General features: G+C 40.8%; 1 protein-coding gene across 5 annotated transcripts in view; it reads left to right on the top strand.

Annotated features, from left to right (window-relative positions):
- The window catches only part of fli1 (Fli-1 proto-oncogene, ETS transcription factor), a 31969-nt gene extending 16819 nt beyond the window's left edge, over positions 1-15150 (top strand). For 4 of the 5 annotated variants that reach the window (XM_079353922.1, XM_079353921.1, XM_079353924.1 and 1 more), the window contains 5 exons: positions 3049-3117; positions 10978-11037; positions 11331-11390; positions 11695-11742; positions 11914-15150. In XM_079353922.1, the coding sequence (XP_079210048.1) occupies positions 3049-3117; positions 10978-11037; positions 11331-11390; positions 11695-11742; positions 11914-12443 (767 nt within the window). In that variant the 3' untranslated portion in view covers positions 12444-15150. The remainder of the gene's footprint in view (positions 1-3048; positions 3118-10977; positions 11038-11330; positions 11391-11694; positions 11743-11913) is intronic. The other variant, XM_079353925.1, reaches the window with a different exon arrangement.

Below are 15150 nucleotides of genomic sequence, written 5' to 3'. Positions count from 1 at the left end.
AGTTAACATGGTGAATGTTCGAAACACCTGGTTATAGTATGTGGGGTTGATGGCAGCCTTTTGTGAGGCTGAAATTCCACACATTACTTTGCAACTGGGTTATTCATAGATGTAAACTTTGTAAGATGTGATAATAAGAGTCGGTCTTTCCCAACTGTACGTTTTTTTGAGGGGGGGGTTGATCATCTCCTGCAGCTATATGTTGATATGGCCTTAGTGCTCACTGCTAATGCTGAAAGCTTAATGGGAATATCCAATTTTAGTTTTTTTCTTTGACAGAGATAATCTTGTTGAGCAATACATTGTATTAAGTAATTATGAAATGAGGAATTGTCTTTTTTTTTAAATAACTTGAGAAAATAATGTTGGTGGTGTTGTGACAATAGTGACATCAGAGAATTTGAAAGACACTGATTAATTATATATCCATTTTTGAGTGCTTGTTTCTTACATTCATGAGACAGACATTGCAGCATTATCACGTGAAGCTGAAATGATAACTACTGCTGACCAGAGGAGTAAAGTAACACATTACATTTACTGACATTAATGTAATTGGGGTTTGTGTGTGTGTACTTTTAATTTTGAAATAAGTTGGATGTGGCTGTGACTCTCCTGACAGAATCGTCTCTGCTCCGTGAAAGCTCAAAGGAATACACACATCTAATTCCGGAAAGATTTTCACAATAAAATGTACTTATTGCCATCTCTTCGGTATGCTCTTATTTTAAAGCACACATCAGAAAGTGTTATAAGCTGCAGCAACTTAATAAGATGTTGATAGTGTCAAAAAAGAAAATGATTATCTAAAAGGTAAAATTTGATCATATTTGTAAGGATTGCAATATAATTTTAAAAAACTTTGAGATTTAAATCCTCCCATACTTTTTGCACACAGGAGAGATGAACTTGTAACTTTAACCTGCTGTAAATTTACAACAAGCTACTTTTTACTTTTACTTGAGCACATTTTCAGACTGGTATTTGTACTTAAGTAATGTTTTTTTTTTAAGTAACAGTACTTTGACTTGAGTACTCTTTTCACCTTTGCTGCTGACTGGCCCCCTTTATGTGGCAAGATGCCCAAAAGAGGGTGACTGGAACCGTCCGTTTGTTGACAAAACTCAAACCGCATGTTTGAGGCAACAGTATCAAATAGCTTTACAGAATAAACAGCAGGGGCCTGACGGAGGTCAATCACAATGCTGAGCAAGCCCTCCAAGATCTCTGTCAATATTATGGGGGTATCCAAATTAAAGGACAGCCCCCTTTTTTAAAGGGCCATCACTCATAGGAAGGAGAGAAAAGAAAATTGTTTGTGGATGTTATGTAATCAAGCAGACTGTGAGCAGATGTGACAGGGGAGGGAAAGAGAGAGTGGAGGTCTTAAAGGCTAAACACTGGCCAGTCCTCCCACTGTGCTGTCAGATTACCGGGACGAGTTTGTTTTCTGAGAGAAGGAAGAAGTCGTCCAAATAAATAGGCAGCATGGCCAGGACCCCCTTCACTAAACAGTCAGCTGTCTCTCTCTCTCTCATACTTACTCTCACTCTCCCCATACAGCAGTCCTGATTTTCTCTGTGGGGTGGTTTGAGGTTTTCTCAGCAATGCTGCCTGTTTGACTGTCTGGGTCAGCCCACATATGTGGCACACAGTAGGAAAAGGGTTAATGACCCCTTCCTCCTCCCTTCTCTCCCTCCCCTTCTTTTTTTTTCTGTCGGTTCATCTTTCTCTTACACTTTCTGCCTCATTCCAAAGACGGTGCTTTGGTGGCTCGTTTGCCCCCGTGCGCTTACACTCTGCGTGTGGAATTATTTTTGTACGGGGAGCTGCATTTGATTGCTGTGCAGGGACCCAGCCTCATACAATGGCTCCCCTGTTCTGAGGCCCCCAGGTTTCTAAACTAGACCCAGAGCCTTGGGGGTGCCGTGGAGTAGGTAGAACCAGAAGGGGTGGGGTGTTGGGAGGTTAGAATACACTTGTGGAGCACCCCCCCTCCCAAGCCACCCCCCAAAAAAATAGACCCCTAGTCTGCCACCATGGGCCCCTTACCCCTATTCCTCCAGCTTTTAGGTCCTGCCTCAAAGCTCAAGCAAAGCAAATCCCAAATCTAAATTTGCTTTGACGTTTTTTTTTTTATATGATACCATTCAGAAAATATATCTCCCTTACTCAGCAGCTCTCTGTAGCCATCGCAGTGCTAAATCTTAACACTCCCTGCGTAGTAGCTGCTCTTGTGTTTTCTCTGTGCATTTTTGGCTCTGTTTTTCCACTCGCTGATTTATGCCTGGGGGCAGCTAAAATTAAGAGAGCATTTTGGTGCCGCCCAGGGTGCCTGTAAGTGAAGGAATGCAGTGCAGAGTTCTGCTCCATAAGGTGAAATGAATAGGCCGCCATATGCAGACTCCTGCCTCCCTGACTTTATTATTCAGGAGTAAGGATTGCAGTTAAAACACTGCCAGGCTCCAGGGTTTTTTTCCGACATGTAACGCACAGACTGTGTGCTGGATTGTATTTATTTCAGACCAAATTTATGTGTCATGAATTATTATAGGGCGTCTATTTTTAGTTAAAAACAGGAGCACAATTCAAGAAATGAAAAGGGCTTTATATTGCTACATGACAGTAATTGATCTGAACCTTCTACTGCCACCTGCTGGTTATTTTCTTTATACCCTGTGAGCTTTCTGAATGTCTTCAGGGACATGGTACACTGTAATTACAGTCACTAATAATATCCTGTGTATTAGTTAATGCTATTGATTTTCAAATGAGCAAATATTCTGCAAGCCATCTGACTCTAAACGCAACACTAAATGACTTTCAAAGAGAAGGGAACTTTACTCATTTATATCTTAAACTGTGGGTCACTGATCGCTCTCATGGAAGAATCTATAAAACGTTTTTTTTTTTCATTTTTTAATATCATCTTTATCTAAGCTGATCGATGCTGCTTTTGTCTCAATTATATTTCCTTTCATAACCTATATATTGATTCGATTTTTTTTTCTTACTACTGTGCTCTATTTTGTTTCATTTTAATTCCAGGTAGCTCATCATTATCCTACAACGCACCATCTCATACAGACCCATCCCCTCGCCTGGCTGCCAAAGAGGGTAGGGAAACATTTCATTTACATGTTCGCTTTATCCTGACGATCCCTGTGTGTGTGTGTGTGTGTGTGTGTGTGTGTGTGTGTGTGTGTGTGTGTTGGTAGACTTGGGCTGTTGTCACTGTTAAAACACAGTAAGTAGGTCAAGGTGAAATTGTCAGGCTTAAAAATAAAGAAAAGAATGAAAGGTGAAAACAGAGAAATAAAAGTATGATGAGGAGTTGACCCTCAGAGAACCTTTTTAGACAGTTAGATACTGTACACAGAGACTGCACACACTCTAGCATGCAGTTCACTTTCCACAAATCCAAACCTCAAGCTCTGGTCTGTGCAGGTGCGCCTTTTGTGATTCCAAAAACAATATAAGCCAAACTGCTTTTTTTTTTTTTTTTTGGTGAGAACCGCTGCCTCTTTGACAGACACTCTCAGGAGAGAGGCATGACAAGTGGACAAAAGCTGGGTGTTGATCAGTCCTTTTCACAACAGCAGAGTCAAAAGCAGAAGGTGAATGTGCTGATTATGGCAAAGAAGGGGGACACAAGACTTGTGAATGAGGTTGTTTGGGAGAGACATCATACACAGGTGCCACAATGTGGACAGAAAACACAGCAGAGGAGCCTGATTGGCTTCTTCAAGCCAGACTGAAGCAGAAAGGAGTGTGAGTTGCATGCGACAGTGTGTGTAAGTGATCTATTGGCAAAGAAGATGACAGCAGGTAACAAGTAACCATGCTGCATGTGGGACTTTTAGCAATGACTGGCCATTTTGCAGTTTTAAATATTGTGCACAAAATAAAAATAGATACACATTTTTCAGTCAGTTCTTTACACGTGTTTCAATAATGCAGCCAATTTAGATACGTATCGCTTAAAATGAGCGCAAATTAACTTGAGCTGTGATGAATGAAAAATAATGATTGCAATTTCTTAATATGAGTCATTTTATTGATTTAGTTCTGTATTTCGTCTAGATATTGACAGATGTTAGAAGAACAAATGAAACTGACTGGAAGAATAGAAGCAGTTAAAAAATCATGAGAATTTGTCATGTGTTTGTCATATTAGGATTTTTAGGCAGGTTTTCTCATGACTGGGAGCACAGAACCGAGACTGAGATGGAGCTTTTGTTGCTGTTTATGCTGAGCAAAAGTGAACTGCATCCAAAGCTTTTTTATTTTTCTGCACCATTTCTATGCAATGCCGTGGTGAAGTAGAAAAGTAATGTCTGTGCTGTTGAAGCAAAAGTTCTGCAAAAGCCAAGCTGAGTTTCGAAGAACAACGCCCACAGCGGCTTAGGATGATTGTCTTTTTCCTCTGGATACCTTTCCACTCAACAAACATCATTTTGTGCTGACACAAAACCCTCTCGCTGAAGGCTCAACTGCATATCAGTAAAGTAAAGACAGCTACACATCCTTTACATCAGCTATACGGTGTCACCACCAGAGACGAGAGAAAGGACTGCAATAACAGTGATAGCCTTGCTCACAGGATGAGGGGCCCTATCAAGGCAGGCCTGAGAGGAAACACTAGGTCTGATAAGTGTCCGAGAATGCCCTCTGCCTCTCACTATCGGGCCTCAGTGGTGAGCATTAGCAGGCTGTGTACTTGTTCTCGCCCCGCTTCATTACCAATAGAGCAATGGGCAGGCAAGATAAGATTCTGCTCAGTCACCCCCCGACCCTGCTCTTCCTGGTTCTCAGCGGCAGGTATTTGGACTGGCAGGAGTAGAGGGTCACTCCCTTCACCAGCATTTCCCTTTCACGAGAGATGACTTCTATAATGGGCTCCGGTAACACTGAGTGCGCCTCTAACTTGGACTGACTCTTTGTACCTTTTATTTCCCTGTGGTGTGTTTTATTTTCAAGTTTGCTCTATACAGAAACCAATTCAGAATTTTCTCTGTTAGCCCTTAAAGCCTATTTATATTTGTTAATGTTGAATGCAGACAGGGGTGGAACTCTGTATAATCCTCATTTTGCTTCATTCCCCTCCTTGCACTCATCTGCATCTGCTAAATAAACACATAAAAAAAAATCTGTGTCTCGTGATCCCAGCTGAGCTGCCGCCTCTCGCTTAGAGAAGCCTGGGTCCCAAACAGAGATGACTTTTTAAATGGACCTATTACCAAAATGATAGACTGATTAACATAAGAGTTGAATTAATAGTTGCTTTCCAACTTACTTAAGACATTTTATCACGCTAAATGTTACCTTTTTATACATTTAAACAGGTTTTAGCAGGATGGAGATGTGAACTTGATTCGACAATAAAAGAAGTCTTGCTGCTGGAGAACCTTTTATCAACAGTTTGTCAGAACAACACTGCCAGATGTTCAAGTTCATATTGCCTTTCGAGAACAGTCAAATACCATTCAGGCTCTTTGGGGTAGAGTAAGCACGAGCATGCAGCAGGAGACAACCCATAATCTGCTCCAGACTCGGTGGTGTAAAATGCAATGTTATGAATAAAAGAGAGCATATAAAACATGGAATGCAGCAGCTATGAAAGGAGATGTGTGTGTGTGTGTGTGTGTGTGTGTGTGTGTGTGTGTGTGTGTGTGTGTGTGTGTCTAACGTCTGTGTCTTCAATATGCCTGTGGAGAGGCATGTGTGTGTAGGTGGGATTCTGAATGCCTTAGTGTATTTGTCACCCTTTGAATGAACATCGCTTTTGAGTGCATATGTTGAGGAGTTTCTGTATTGTTGTGTCTCGTTTGTTTCCTACTTGTTAATGTTCGTATACAGCACTGCTTTCTTTTTTCTTCTTCCTCTTTTTACCTTTGGTGCCCTTTTGTAACTTTTTTCAAGTTTGTCACATCTGTTTGAGCCGTCTGCTTTGACATTTTGGAACAGTACAATTCGTAGAAAGCACACTCATATTCTCCGCTGCTTCTTCCCTCGGTGAATGGAGGAAGATGATGACGATGATTCCCCTCTGTGAATCTATTTATTTTGGTGCCACGTCAAACTGGCAATTCAGCGTGGTGTTTGTGCAACCTGTCACATCTATGTATTTCATATGCTCCTCATTGCATTTACATAGACAGAAAAAAAGAGAAAGCTACAATTCTCTCTTTAGAATAAAATAAATGCAAAAGCGTCAAGTGATAGCATTGCATCTTGTTCTTTGCTCCACTCGTCCTCTGATGGCTCCTTCCTTAAACGGCTTTTAAAGCACCTGTATTACGGGTATTAAAACTCTTCACACTGTCTCGGTCTCTTGTCTTGGCTCAGACACAGGTTAAGAACAGTCCATGACTGGATTATCGCCTTTGCTTCTTTTTCTCTTTCTATCCAGCTTCTATGCCCAGTTGTTCTTTCACTCCCACTCTATCTAGCTTTCTCCTTTTACTATATCTCTTTGCCTCTCTCTCTCTCTCTCTCTCTCTCTCTCTCTCTCTCTCTCTCTCTCTCTGTCTCTCTCTCTCTGTCTAGCACTCAGGCCTTGTTTTGACTAACTGGTCCTGCAGTCAGAGTCTCCCAGGAGCATGCACCACACCCCAGACCAGAGTGGAAACTGGCTCAAGTCGCAGTCAGAGCAAGGCCTGGAAAAATGAAGTGGGGGGTGTTTGGGGAGAGGCAGCTCTGTGTGTGCACATTTTGGTCTGTGTCTGTTTGTATGGCTGGTTCGCCCCGAGTACCTCCGACCACTTGGGCTTTGTACATTTTACCTCTGCTGCTTCTTCCTTCTTCTTCATTCAACTTCCCTACCTTTCAGTCAGTCCACTTAGTTTTTAACAGATTATTATAGACTGGGAAAACTTGTATTAGTGCCTGTTCTCGCTTGCTTGCATACTTTTGTAGGTAAATGTGATGAATTGTAAAGAACTTCACCACAGATTTCCTAAAAGCTGAAGGAGACATTATTACTGGGCATCTCAGCTAGCTCATACCAGACGGTAGCAGGGGTTTTCTGCCATTATTTTCTTTTCAAATTCCAATGTTGTGTTTCGTCTGACTCTTTTTTTCACGTTATTTTTCTTCCCCCTCGCTCACATTTCTCCTTCTCCTCTTTCTCTCAGCTTTTTCATGCTCTGTCACTCTGTCTCCATCTTTTGCCCCTCTGCCTCTTAATAAAATTGCTTTCTCTTTCTGTGGCTTCTTTACATTCTGTCTCATTCCTCTTTGCTTCTCCCCCTTCAAACAGCCTCCTGTGCTGTTTGTGATTCCCCCCCCCCCCCACGTATGTGTGGAGGTAGCCCTGATGTGTTTTTTGGGGTGGCGGGGAGTGGATGTGGATAGGGGGGCTGGCGGTGTGTAGAGGGGAAAAAAGGGCCAGTCAAACAAAGAGAGGTTGTCTGCAAGCGAGGCAGGCAGGAAACGCAAGTCTCCCAGGACTCTCCCCCAGTCGCTGCTCCTTGGCTATCCTGCCGACCCACAACAGATTGAACCTGACAGCGCCACTGAGCCACGGCAGCCCGCTTTTTATTTGTCCCTTTTCTTCCTCTTTTTGTCTCCCTCTGTGTTACTCTTTTGTTCATTTGTTTGATCAATATATTCACTTTTCTTTTTCCATTCTATACCTACCATTGCTTTGTGTGTTTTTGAACTGTCACTTGAAACGATAGAACTTTACTCTATTTTAATATTCCTCGATTCATCACACAGACCAGAGACCCTGTGTCATCTATACTGACAAGTATGGGTGCTGAAAAACTCTGTGGTATAAGATAAAAAGTAAAAACTGAGTGAAGAGATCAAGAGGTCCCTTGTGCAGGACGCTTTGGCACGGGTGAATATAGCGCTGTTAATAAAAGGAACAACAAGGCCGCACAGCTTCCTTTGAATGTAGCTCAAGACCGATCATTGGATAGGAAGTGTTGTTACTTTTGATAGGGCAGCTAAGAAACAAATAAGACAGTAGAACTTTGTTTGGCAAGTTACAAAGCAATTTATGTTTTTTGTGTTTACGAAGGTATTTAGTTCAATTGTGTGTCCATGTGTGTGTGTGTGTGTGTGTGTTTGTGTGTAAGGAGGCAGATGTTGATTTCGTACATTAATTATTTCCACTTTAAGAAAATAAAGATGTCAATATGATTTGGTCCACAGGAGGGCAGCATTGTACAGGATTTAAAGGGAGTCGTATACTGTATGAAACTTAGCTGCTGATGAATTATATGCCACTGGAAGTTCCTCTAATGCGGTTAAAAGAGATTGATGGGTCAATACTGCAACTTTCATCCTTACATCTTTGTCTCGTGACACAAAACCACAGACATGCAGTTCTTTGGGGAGGTGGGATGGGGGGGGGGGGTGCTCTGTAGTGGACAAATTAGTCCAACAACAGTGTTCACTGATGTAAGATTGTCACATTAAGCATCAGCTGTACTAACATCTTAAATTACAGGGTAGATTAAATTAAAAGAAGTGACCAGGATAGTAAATGACACGATTGAAATTTGTAATTAGCCTTGAGCTTGCACAGCTCTCTTAGCTTTTGCAATGCAGGTCACATCTACCCATTATTCAAAGACTGATGGAAGAGGTTGCTTTGTAAAGTGGCTACCATGATTAACCTATCCATTCATTGGCATGCATACGCTGCTGACAAAGAAAGGGGAGCAACTTGGAGTTAAGTATCTTGCCCATGGGCACGTCGGACATTAGCTGTAGAAGCTGAGATTCGAACCCCTGATCTTCCGTTTTAAACCTGATGATGCCACCACTGTTCCATATCTTAACATATTTACAAACCACATCATCACATACCAACTCTGCATGACTCAATCAGCCACATGAGTACCATTAGGACTCACAAACTTCTTAACCAGTCTGTATTATAATGAAGCATTTTTAGGGCTTAAGGGGTGCTTGTACTTGTTAATCAGAGCAGGAAGGAAATCTGCACTAAGAGCTATAAATCAAATATGAAATGAAGAGTACAAACTAGGGATATTATGCCAGATATCTTAAGCCTGTATTCCTCACTGACTGTTAAAGGTGTAAGTTGTACTCCCAAGTTGTACTCCACTCGGTTGTACTCCCAAGGTTTGTTTGTTGGAGAAGTTTTGATGTTGTTGCTGATATTCCCAAACCAACAGATAGGAAAGACTTATGATAGACTCAGTCTTTAAAAGAGGATCAACAGGGACCTCTCAACATGAAATCAAGACAATTTCTGGAAACACAACCACATAAAAGGGTGTTCAAATTAAAATTAATGTTGTCAATTAAAATCCCATGGTACTTAATAGTTCTCTTCAAAGTCTTCCACCTTCCCCTTGACAATCTGAGAAGCTGAGAGCTGAGACTTAAAATCATAACACTTGCCCTATTTTTATTATATTTATTATTTATATTTTTTACATTTAGTTGCTCTCATGTGCAAATGAATGAATTTTATAAACAAGAGACCACATCTACTAAACTAACTCCATTTGCTCCGTCACCGGCCTGAAAAGTCAATTTTACTTTTAGGCCTTCTTAAGACATTATGTTTAGATTTTTCCATGAGTCTTAACAAATTAGATCTTCAAAGTGGAGACAGAAAGTTAAGCTGACAATTTGTTGGTGTAGAGATGGGTAGCTTGCATGTTACATAAATACACCGGTTGATGCCTAGTTGAGAATAATTTAAGTACGCATAAATATTCATGACTTACAAACAAACACCTACACATACACACAAAGACTACAGTTGTTTTCTGGGATGAGCATACTCCCTTATAAATCCAAGAAGTAACGAGACAAGAAATTGATCTTGTGTTTCCTTAGAAAAAAAATGTAATCCAGACCTTTGCTGTATTTGAAGCATTTGACTGTCTTTATAAGATTAATTTTACATTGGTCAGCTACTGACCCAAAAGCAATTCAATGTCCACTTACAGTTGCAGCAGAATGAGTCTTTCACCAGGGATTTAAGCTGTCAGCTTTGATTGTCAGTAAGCCTGCGTCTCAAAAATTCCAACTCTACTGATAGGAAACAGGATTGCCTTTTGACCTTCTAACAGCTTGTTTATCTGAGCAACAACCTCTGTCATCACCATTACATCGTCTCTATTCGGTGCCCTTTGGGAGAAACACTGCTGACAAAAAGATTTGCAGATAGTGATAACCCGGTGAATAGCGTGTTACGCACAACACAGAGTGTAAGGCATATCTGGCCACAATACGCATCATGTTTCCCTGTACTCTGACAACTGTTTGAACTGTATAGCCTGAAATAATAGAAACCATCAAGGGGTACTGGCCAGGTGCATCGTGAGTATACCAGGGTGTTTTTGAGACACTGCCAGGTGAACGATGCATCCTCCGTTTTATCTGCTTGTGTCAGAGTGATTGATTGTTACTGGAAGCAGTCCAGCTTTACGTTCAGTCAGGGACACAGCGTGTAGGGCCCATGCAAACGGGGTCAGTTTCGCTCTTAGTCAAGGTTTTATAAAAGCAGCTGCCTGTGTGTGAATATCACATACGTTTGTGTGTTTCAGTTGTAATGGCGTACATGAATTTTAACCAACGCTTTTACTTGTGGTCAGAGTGTTGCAAGCTGCTGAACCAACTGTACCCTCATGAAGATGATGCCATCAACACCTTAACCACCACAGTGTGCCAAATGAAAACCACGTTACAATGCCCAGATATCCTGTTCAGAGCCCCGTGGACCATTTTTTGATAGATTTATTGATGCCATTTGGCAGTTTTGTTATATATCTGATAGGTTACAAAAATATGAAGTGAGGTATGAAATAACAGATTTTTTTGGCAAACAACTGCTGGTTTCTTTAGCTTTTTATTGTGGAGACGGCTCTGTTTCGAGTGTTATACATAACGTTTTACACCGCCAAAAGCAGCCTTAAAATACATATCTTTCATTTCATTTTTTTGTACTCAAACTTCACTTCTTTCCTCTATTGTTCCTTTTAGACCCTTCATATGATGCTGTACGGCGGACAGGATGGTCAAACAACATGCACAGTGGCAAAGGTGAGGATTGCGTTTTCATTTCGTCATCTTGTATCATCATAACCTCTAAAGGATGTATTACTCTAGAGAGGTATCCTCAACCTCCACACAGACATCCTAAAGATTACACCTTCGGTTGACAGAACATTAACAGTCTAAAGAAGTCAGTCCAGCCCTCAATTAGTGCCTTACTGTACAAACTTTGGAACTCTGCTGACATGATGTTTTGAAGGGTGGTACCCTACTAATGTTGTCTCCAAACCTTTTTATGCCTCTCTCATTCTCTTTTTTTCTCTCTCTCTTCCTCTCTACAGGCTCACCAGTTGTTACCCAGAATGTGACTAAGACCGCAGAGCAGCCCAGAGCTCAGCCAGGTATTGGTTTATGGATAGGATTCTTTCTTAAGCAAACAAAGTTAATTATTTAGCATTGTTAGCATGTTCCCCTGTGGCTCTTTCCTTGTTTAAGTATTTTTTGTTTTGACTAATTTCACCAAAGCTAAACTTTAATTGTTCACATTGTCATGTGACATTATTTGTAAAATGTAGGAAAAAATTAGCTGTTGCTTTGTGACAGTCAATTTGACCAGACCGCCATGTAAGTAAGTAGAGTTAGCATTCCATTTTGTCCCAACAGTACCTGCTGTGTAGACCAACAAAGCTCTCCTTTTGTCCACAGATCCTTACCAGATTCTGGGTCCAACCAGTAGTCGTTTAGCCAATCCAGGTAAGATTTTAGGCATCCTCAAATCATGCCTGGTATGAATGGGCCGATTTTTCTCAGAAATCCCTTTTTTACTGGATGGATAATGAGATGTCAAGCTGTGAAAAGTGAATACATCGTTTTTGGTTGAGTGTGGCTCCATAGTTACCGTTGTATGTCTATGTCCACCATCAGGCTCAGGTCAAATCCAACTGTGGCAGTTCCTCCTGGAGCTCCTGTCGGACAGCGCTAACGCTGGCTGCATCACCTGGGAAGGCACCAACGGAGAGTTCAAGATGACGGACCCAGACGAGGTGGCGCGGCGCTGGGGCGAGCGCAAGAGCAAGCCCAACATGAACTATGACAAGCTGAGCCGTGCGTTGCGCTACTACTATGACAAAAATATCATGACCAAGGTGCACGGCAAGCGCTATGCCTACAAGTTTGATTTCCACGGCATCGCTCAGGCACTGCAGCCGCATCCCACTGAGTCCTCCATGTATAAGTACCCCTCGGACCTAGCCTATGTGCCTTCCTACCACGCCCACCAGCAGAAGGTCAACTTTGTATCCCCACACCCTCAATCCATGCCTGTCACTTCCTCCAATTTCTTTGGACCCACTGCTCCGTACTGGAGCTCACCCACTGCAGGCATCTATCCCAACCCAAATGTTCCCCGCCATCCTAACACCCATGTGCCATCACACCTGGGGAGTTACTACTAAAAAACTCTGTCTGCCCTTTCAGTTCCTTAAAAAAAAATCCTTACCCCTCAACACAGTCAACAATTGCTGACCTGCACTCCAAATGATGCTGAACCAATGAAGACTTTGTTGAAAGAGATTGTTTTCCTCCTGAATGAAGGATGATTAAATTGAAGGATCATTTTTTTATTGTAAGAATCTAATAACAACTGGATGCTATGGTCCAAAATGGAATACTACTTAACTTTACAAGACTAGTGTCTGTTTTTTAAAAATGTTTTTTTTTTCAGATATGAATCTGAGTTTCCTGTGCCTTCTCTTTCATGTTCACCAGAATATGCACCACTCGGTGTTCCTACCCAAAGCCTTTCCAACCCAAAGCCTGAGGCCAGGGTGAACAACTCAAGTCTGTCCGCCTCTTTGCAATCCAACCGCACCAGACATGGGCCTAATATTTATGGGTCTCAATCTACGTCCTCAGTACATTATGTACATAACGCTTTAAAGCATCTGTTTTTTTCCGCATGTCCACAGCCTTCTCGGGATTTCTTATTCCCACCACGTCCAGCCATCTGTTTCCACTGTCTCTGTCTGCTTGTCTGTCCATCTGCATTTTTGTGTGTGTGGAGAGTCTTCTGAAATTCGCTGGATAAGGAGAAGCTCTCGAAGAGATGGACTTTTCTCAGCACTGAATGAAATGTGGCAACTGGAATATGCCATTCACATTTTAATTTATCCTCCAAAACTGGAAGGCTAGAGAAGAGTTAAATGCCAGTGAAGGAAGCGCTGTATGTTTTGCTGACCTGGGTCAACCTAGTTACTGAAAATGCTCTCTGTGTGTTGTGTGTGTAGTTCAAGATGGCTGATGTATACAGTTGACTCCACTGTGCTGGGGATGCTGGGGCAAGATGTAATTGAAGTAATTTGCAACAATAATTCAACCCAGGTCAGATGTTTTTCAGGGGGCCACACACTAGGCTATTAAATTTGTTGCCATGTTGTTGCCTCTCAGCCATGCTATTTCCAGATGTTTTGTTGCTCGACCGTGTCAGTATTAATGTGAATGTCTTCTGGTTTGTGAAACACGCGTATAAGGGATACCCTGCAGCAAAATCAAAATTTGTCAGATGTTGTTATTTTGTGAATAGAAGAAAAGAACATCCTTGATTTTTGACAACCAATATGCTGCTCCAAAACAAAAAGGGCCTTTTTCCAAAAGTGATGATTTAGATGTCACCTACAGTACATTGTAAGACTGTTCATATTTTGAATCTTTTTTTTTTTTAATCGTAAGAGGCTTATGGTGCCACGAGTGCATCTTTTTAAAGTATGTGTTACAAAGATAAGCATATCCCTTACACTGCTTTGACTGCTGTTTATATTATGTATTTTCTATTCATTGGACACAAACTGCATCACATGATAAGATGCATAATTGGATACATATTTATCATCTCCTCACTCACTAAAAATCTGACAACTTTTGATTTTCAAATGAACTCTGACAGTAATGGCTGCCACACGGTCTCCTTTCTCTCTTTAGGCCAGCCAGTACGCTATAGGTCAGTACAGAGTAGAATCTTTGCAGTAAATCCTGTTTATAGACAGTCAAGTTGCATTTTACCAGGGCTGGATCCTAGTTTACGAGCAGCATGTGTATTTGAATGTTAGTTTGTCACTGATCTTAAGCCCAGCCAAATGCACATGAATCTCAAGTCAGGATTCCATAATGTCAAAACATATCCATCTTCAGGTGTTCATGGCTGCAAATGTGTTCCTTTTTGAACATGAATTACTTAGGACTAAGTAGTTTATCAGAGAACAAAAACCAGCAAAGTATGACAAGATTTAACAAAGAAATCCTCAGATTCGCAAACGCTGTGCGTTTGTCAGACCTATTTTGTATTATTGTATAAGCATCAGACAACTAGGCATTAAAGCAACTTACTGTATAAATTATGCAGAGTTATTTTCATATGTGACACAGTATAAAAAGTCAAGAGAATTAATACGAGTTGACCTCGGTCAAAAAATGCAAAAGTCCATTTCTGCTAAATAGTTTGATCAGCATTTTAAGCATTTTTTATATCTGTACATTTGGGCAATACATGTTACAATTTTTTTGTTTTCTTGTAATTGTTATAAGTTCTGAAACTTGGTTGGAACATTGTAAGTGACCTAATGCACAGAAAGTATTTTCTTTCTTTTCCAAAACTCAAATAGCCTGCTTGAAAAATTAACCAATAGCCAGGGATTCCTTTCCTCTATATGCAAATGTGTTCATGATGAATCATTTCCTTCTTGAATCTTTTTTTTTTTTTTATGCCAGAAAGCCCTGGGATCGGTTGCTTTTTCTGTTTAGTCAAGAACTTCAGGTATCGTATGCAAATGAATACAAACATTATTGCTATTCAAAAACAGCCTCTCCAGAAAATGTACATCTTAACAGAACAAATACAAAGGAGATGTGTTATTTGCAGCATAAAGGAATTATTCTTATGAACCCTTAACTTTCATGTTTCACAAGCATTATCGAAAAGAATCTGTGCTACTTCTTATATGCAATGTATTTTGGATATCAAAAATATATATATAAATATATGTGTATAATTTTACAATTAACCAATGTACTATTTTTATTGTCATTCCTGCAATGTATGAAGTAATACCTTTTGAAAAAGGGCTTTTGTATAGGAAATGTGACAAAATAAATGTTTTTACCTCTCAA

The sequence above is a fragment of the Symphodus melops genome (assembly GCF_947650265.1).
Source record: "Symphodus melops genome assembly, chromosome: 10".
NCBI lineage: Eukaryota > Metazoa > Chordata > Actinopteri > Labriformes > Labridae > Symphodus > Symphodus melops.
Note: the sequence above shows the minus strand (reverse complement) of the source record. Positions and strands in the feature narration are given on the sequence as shown.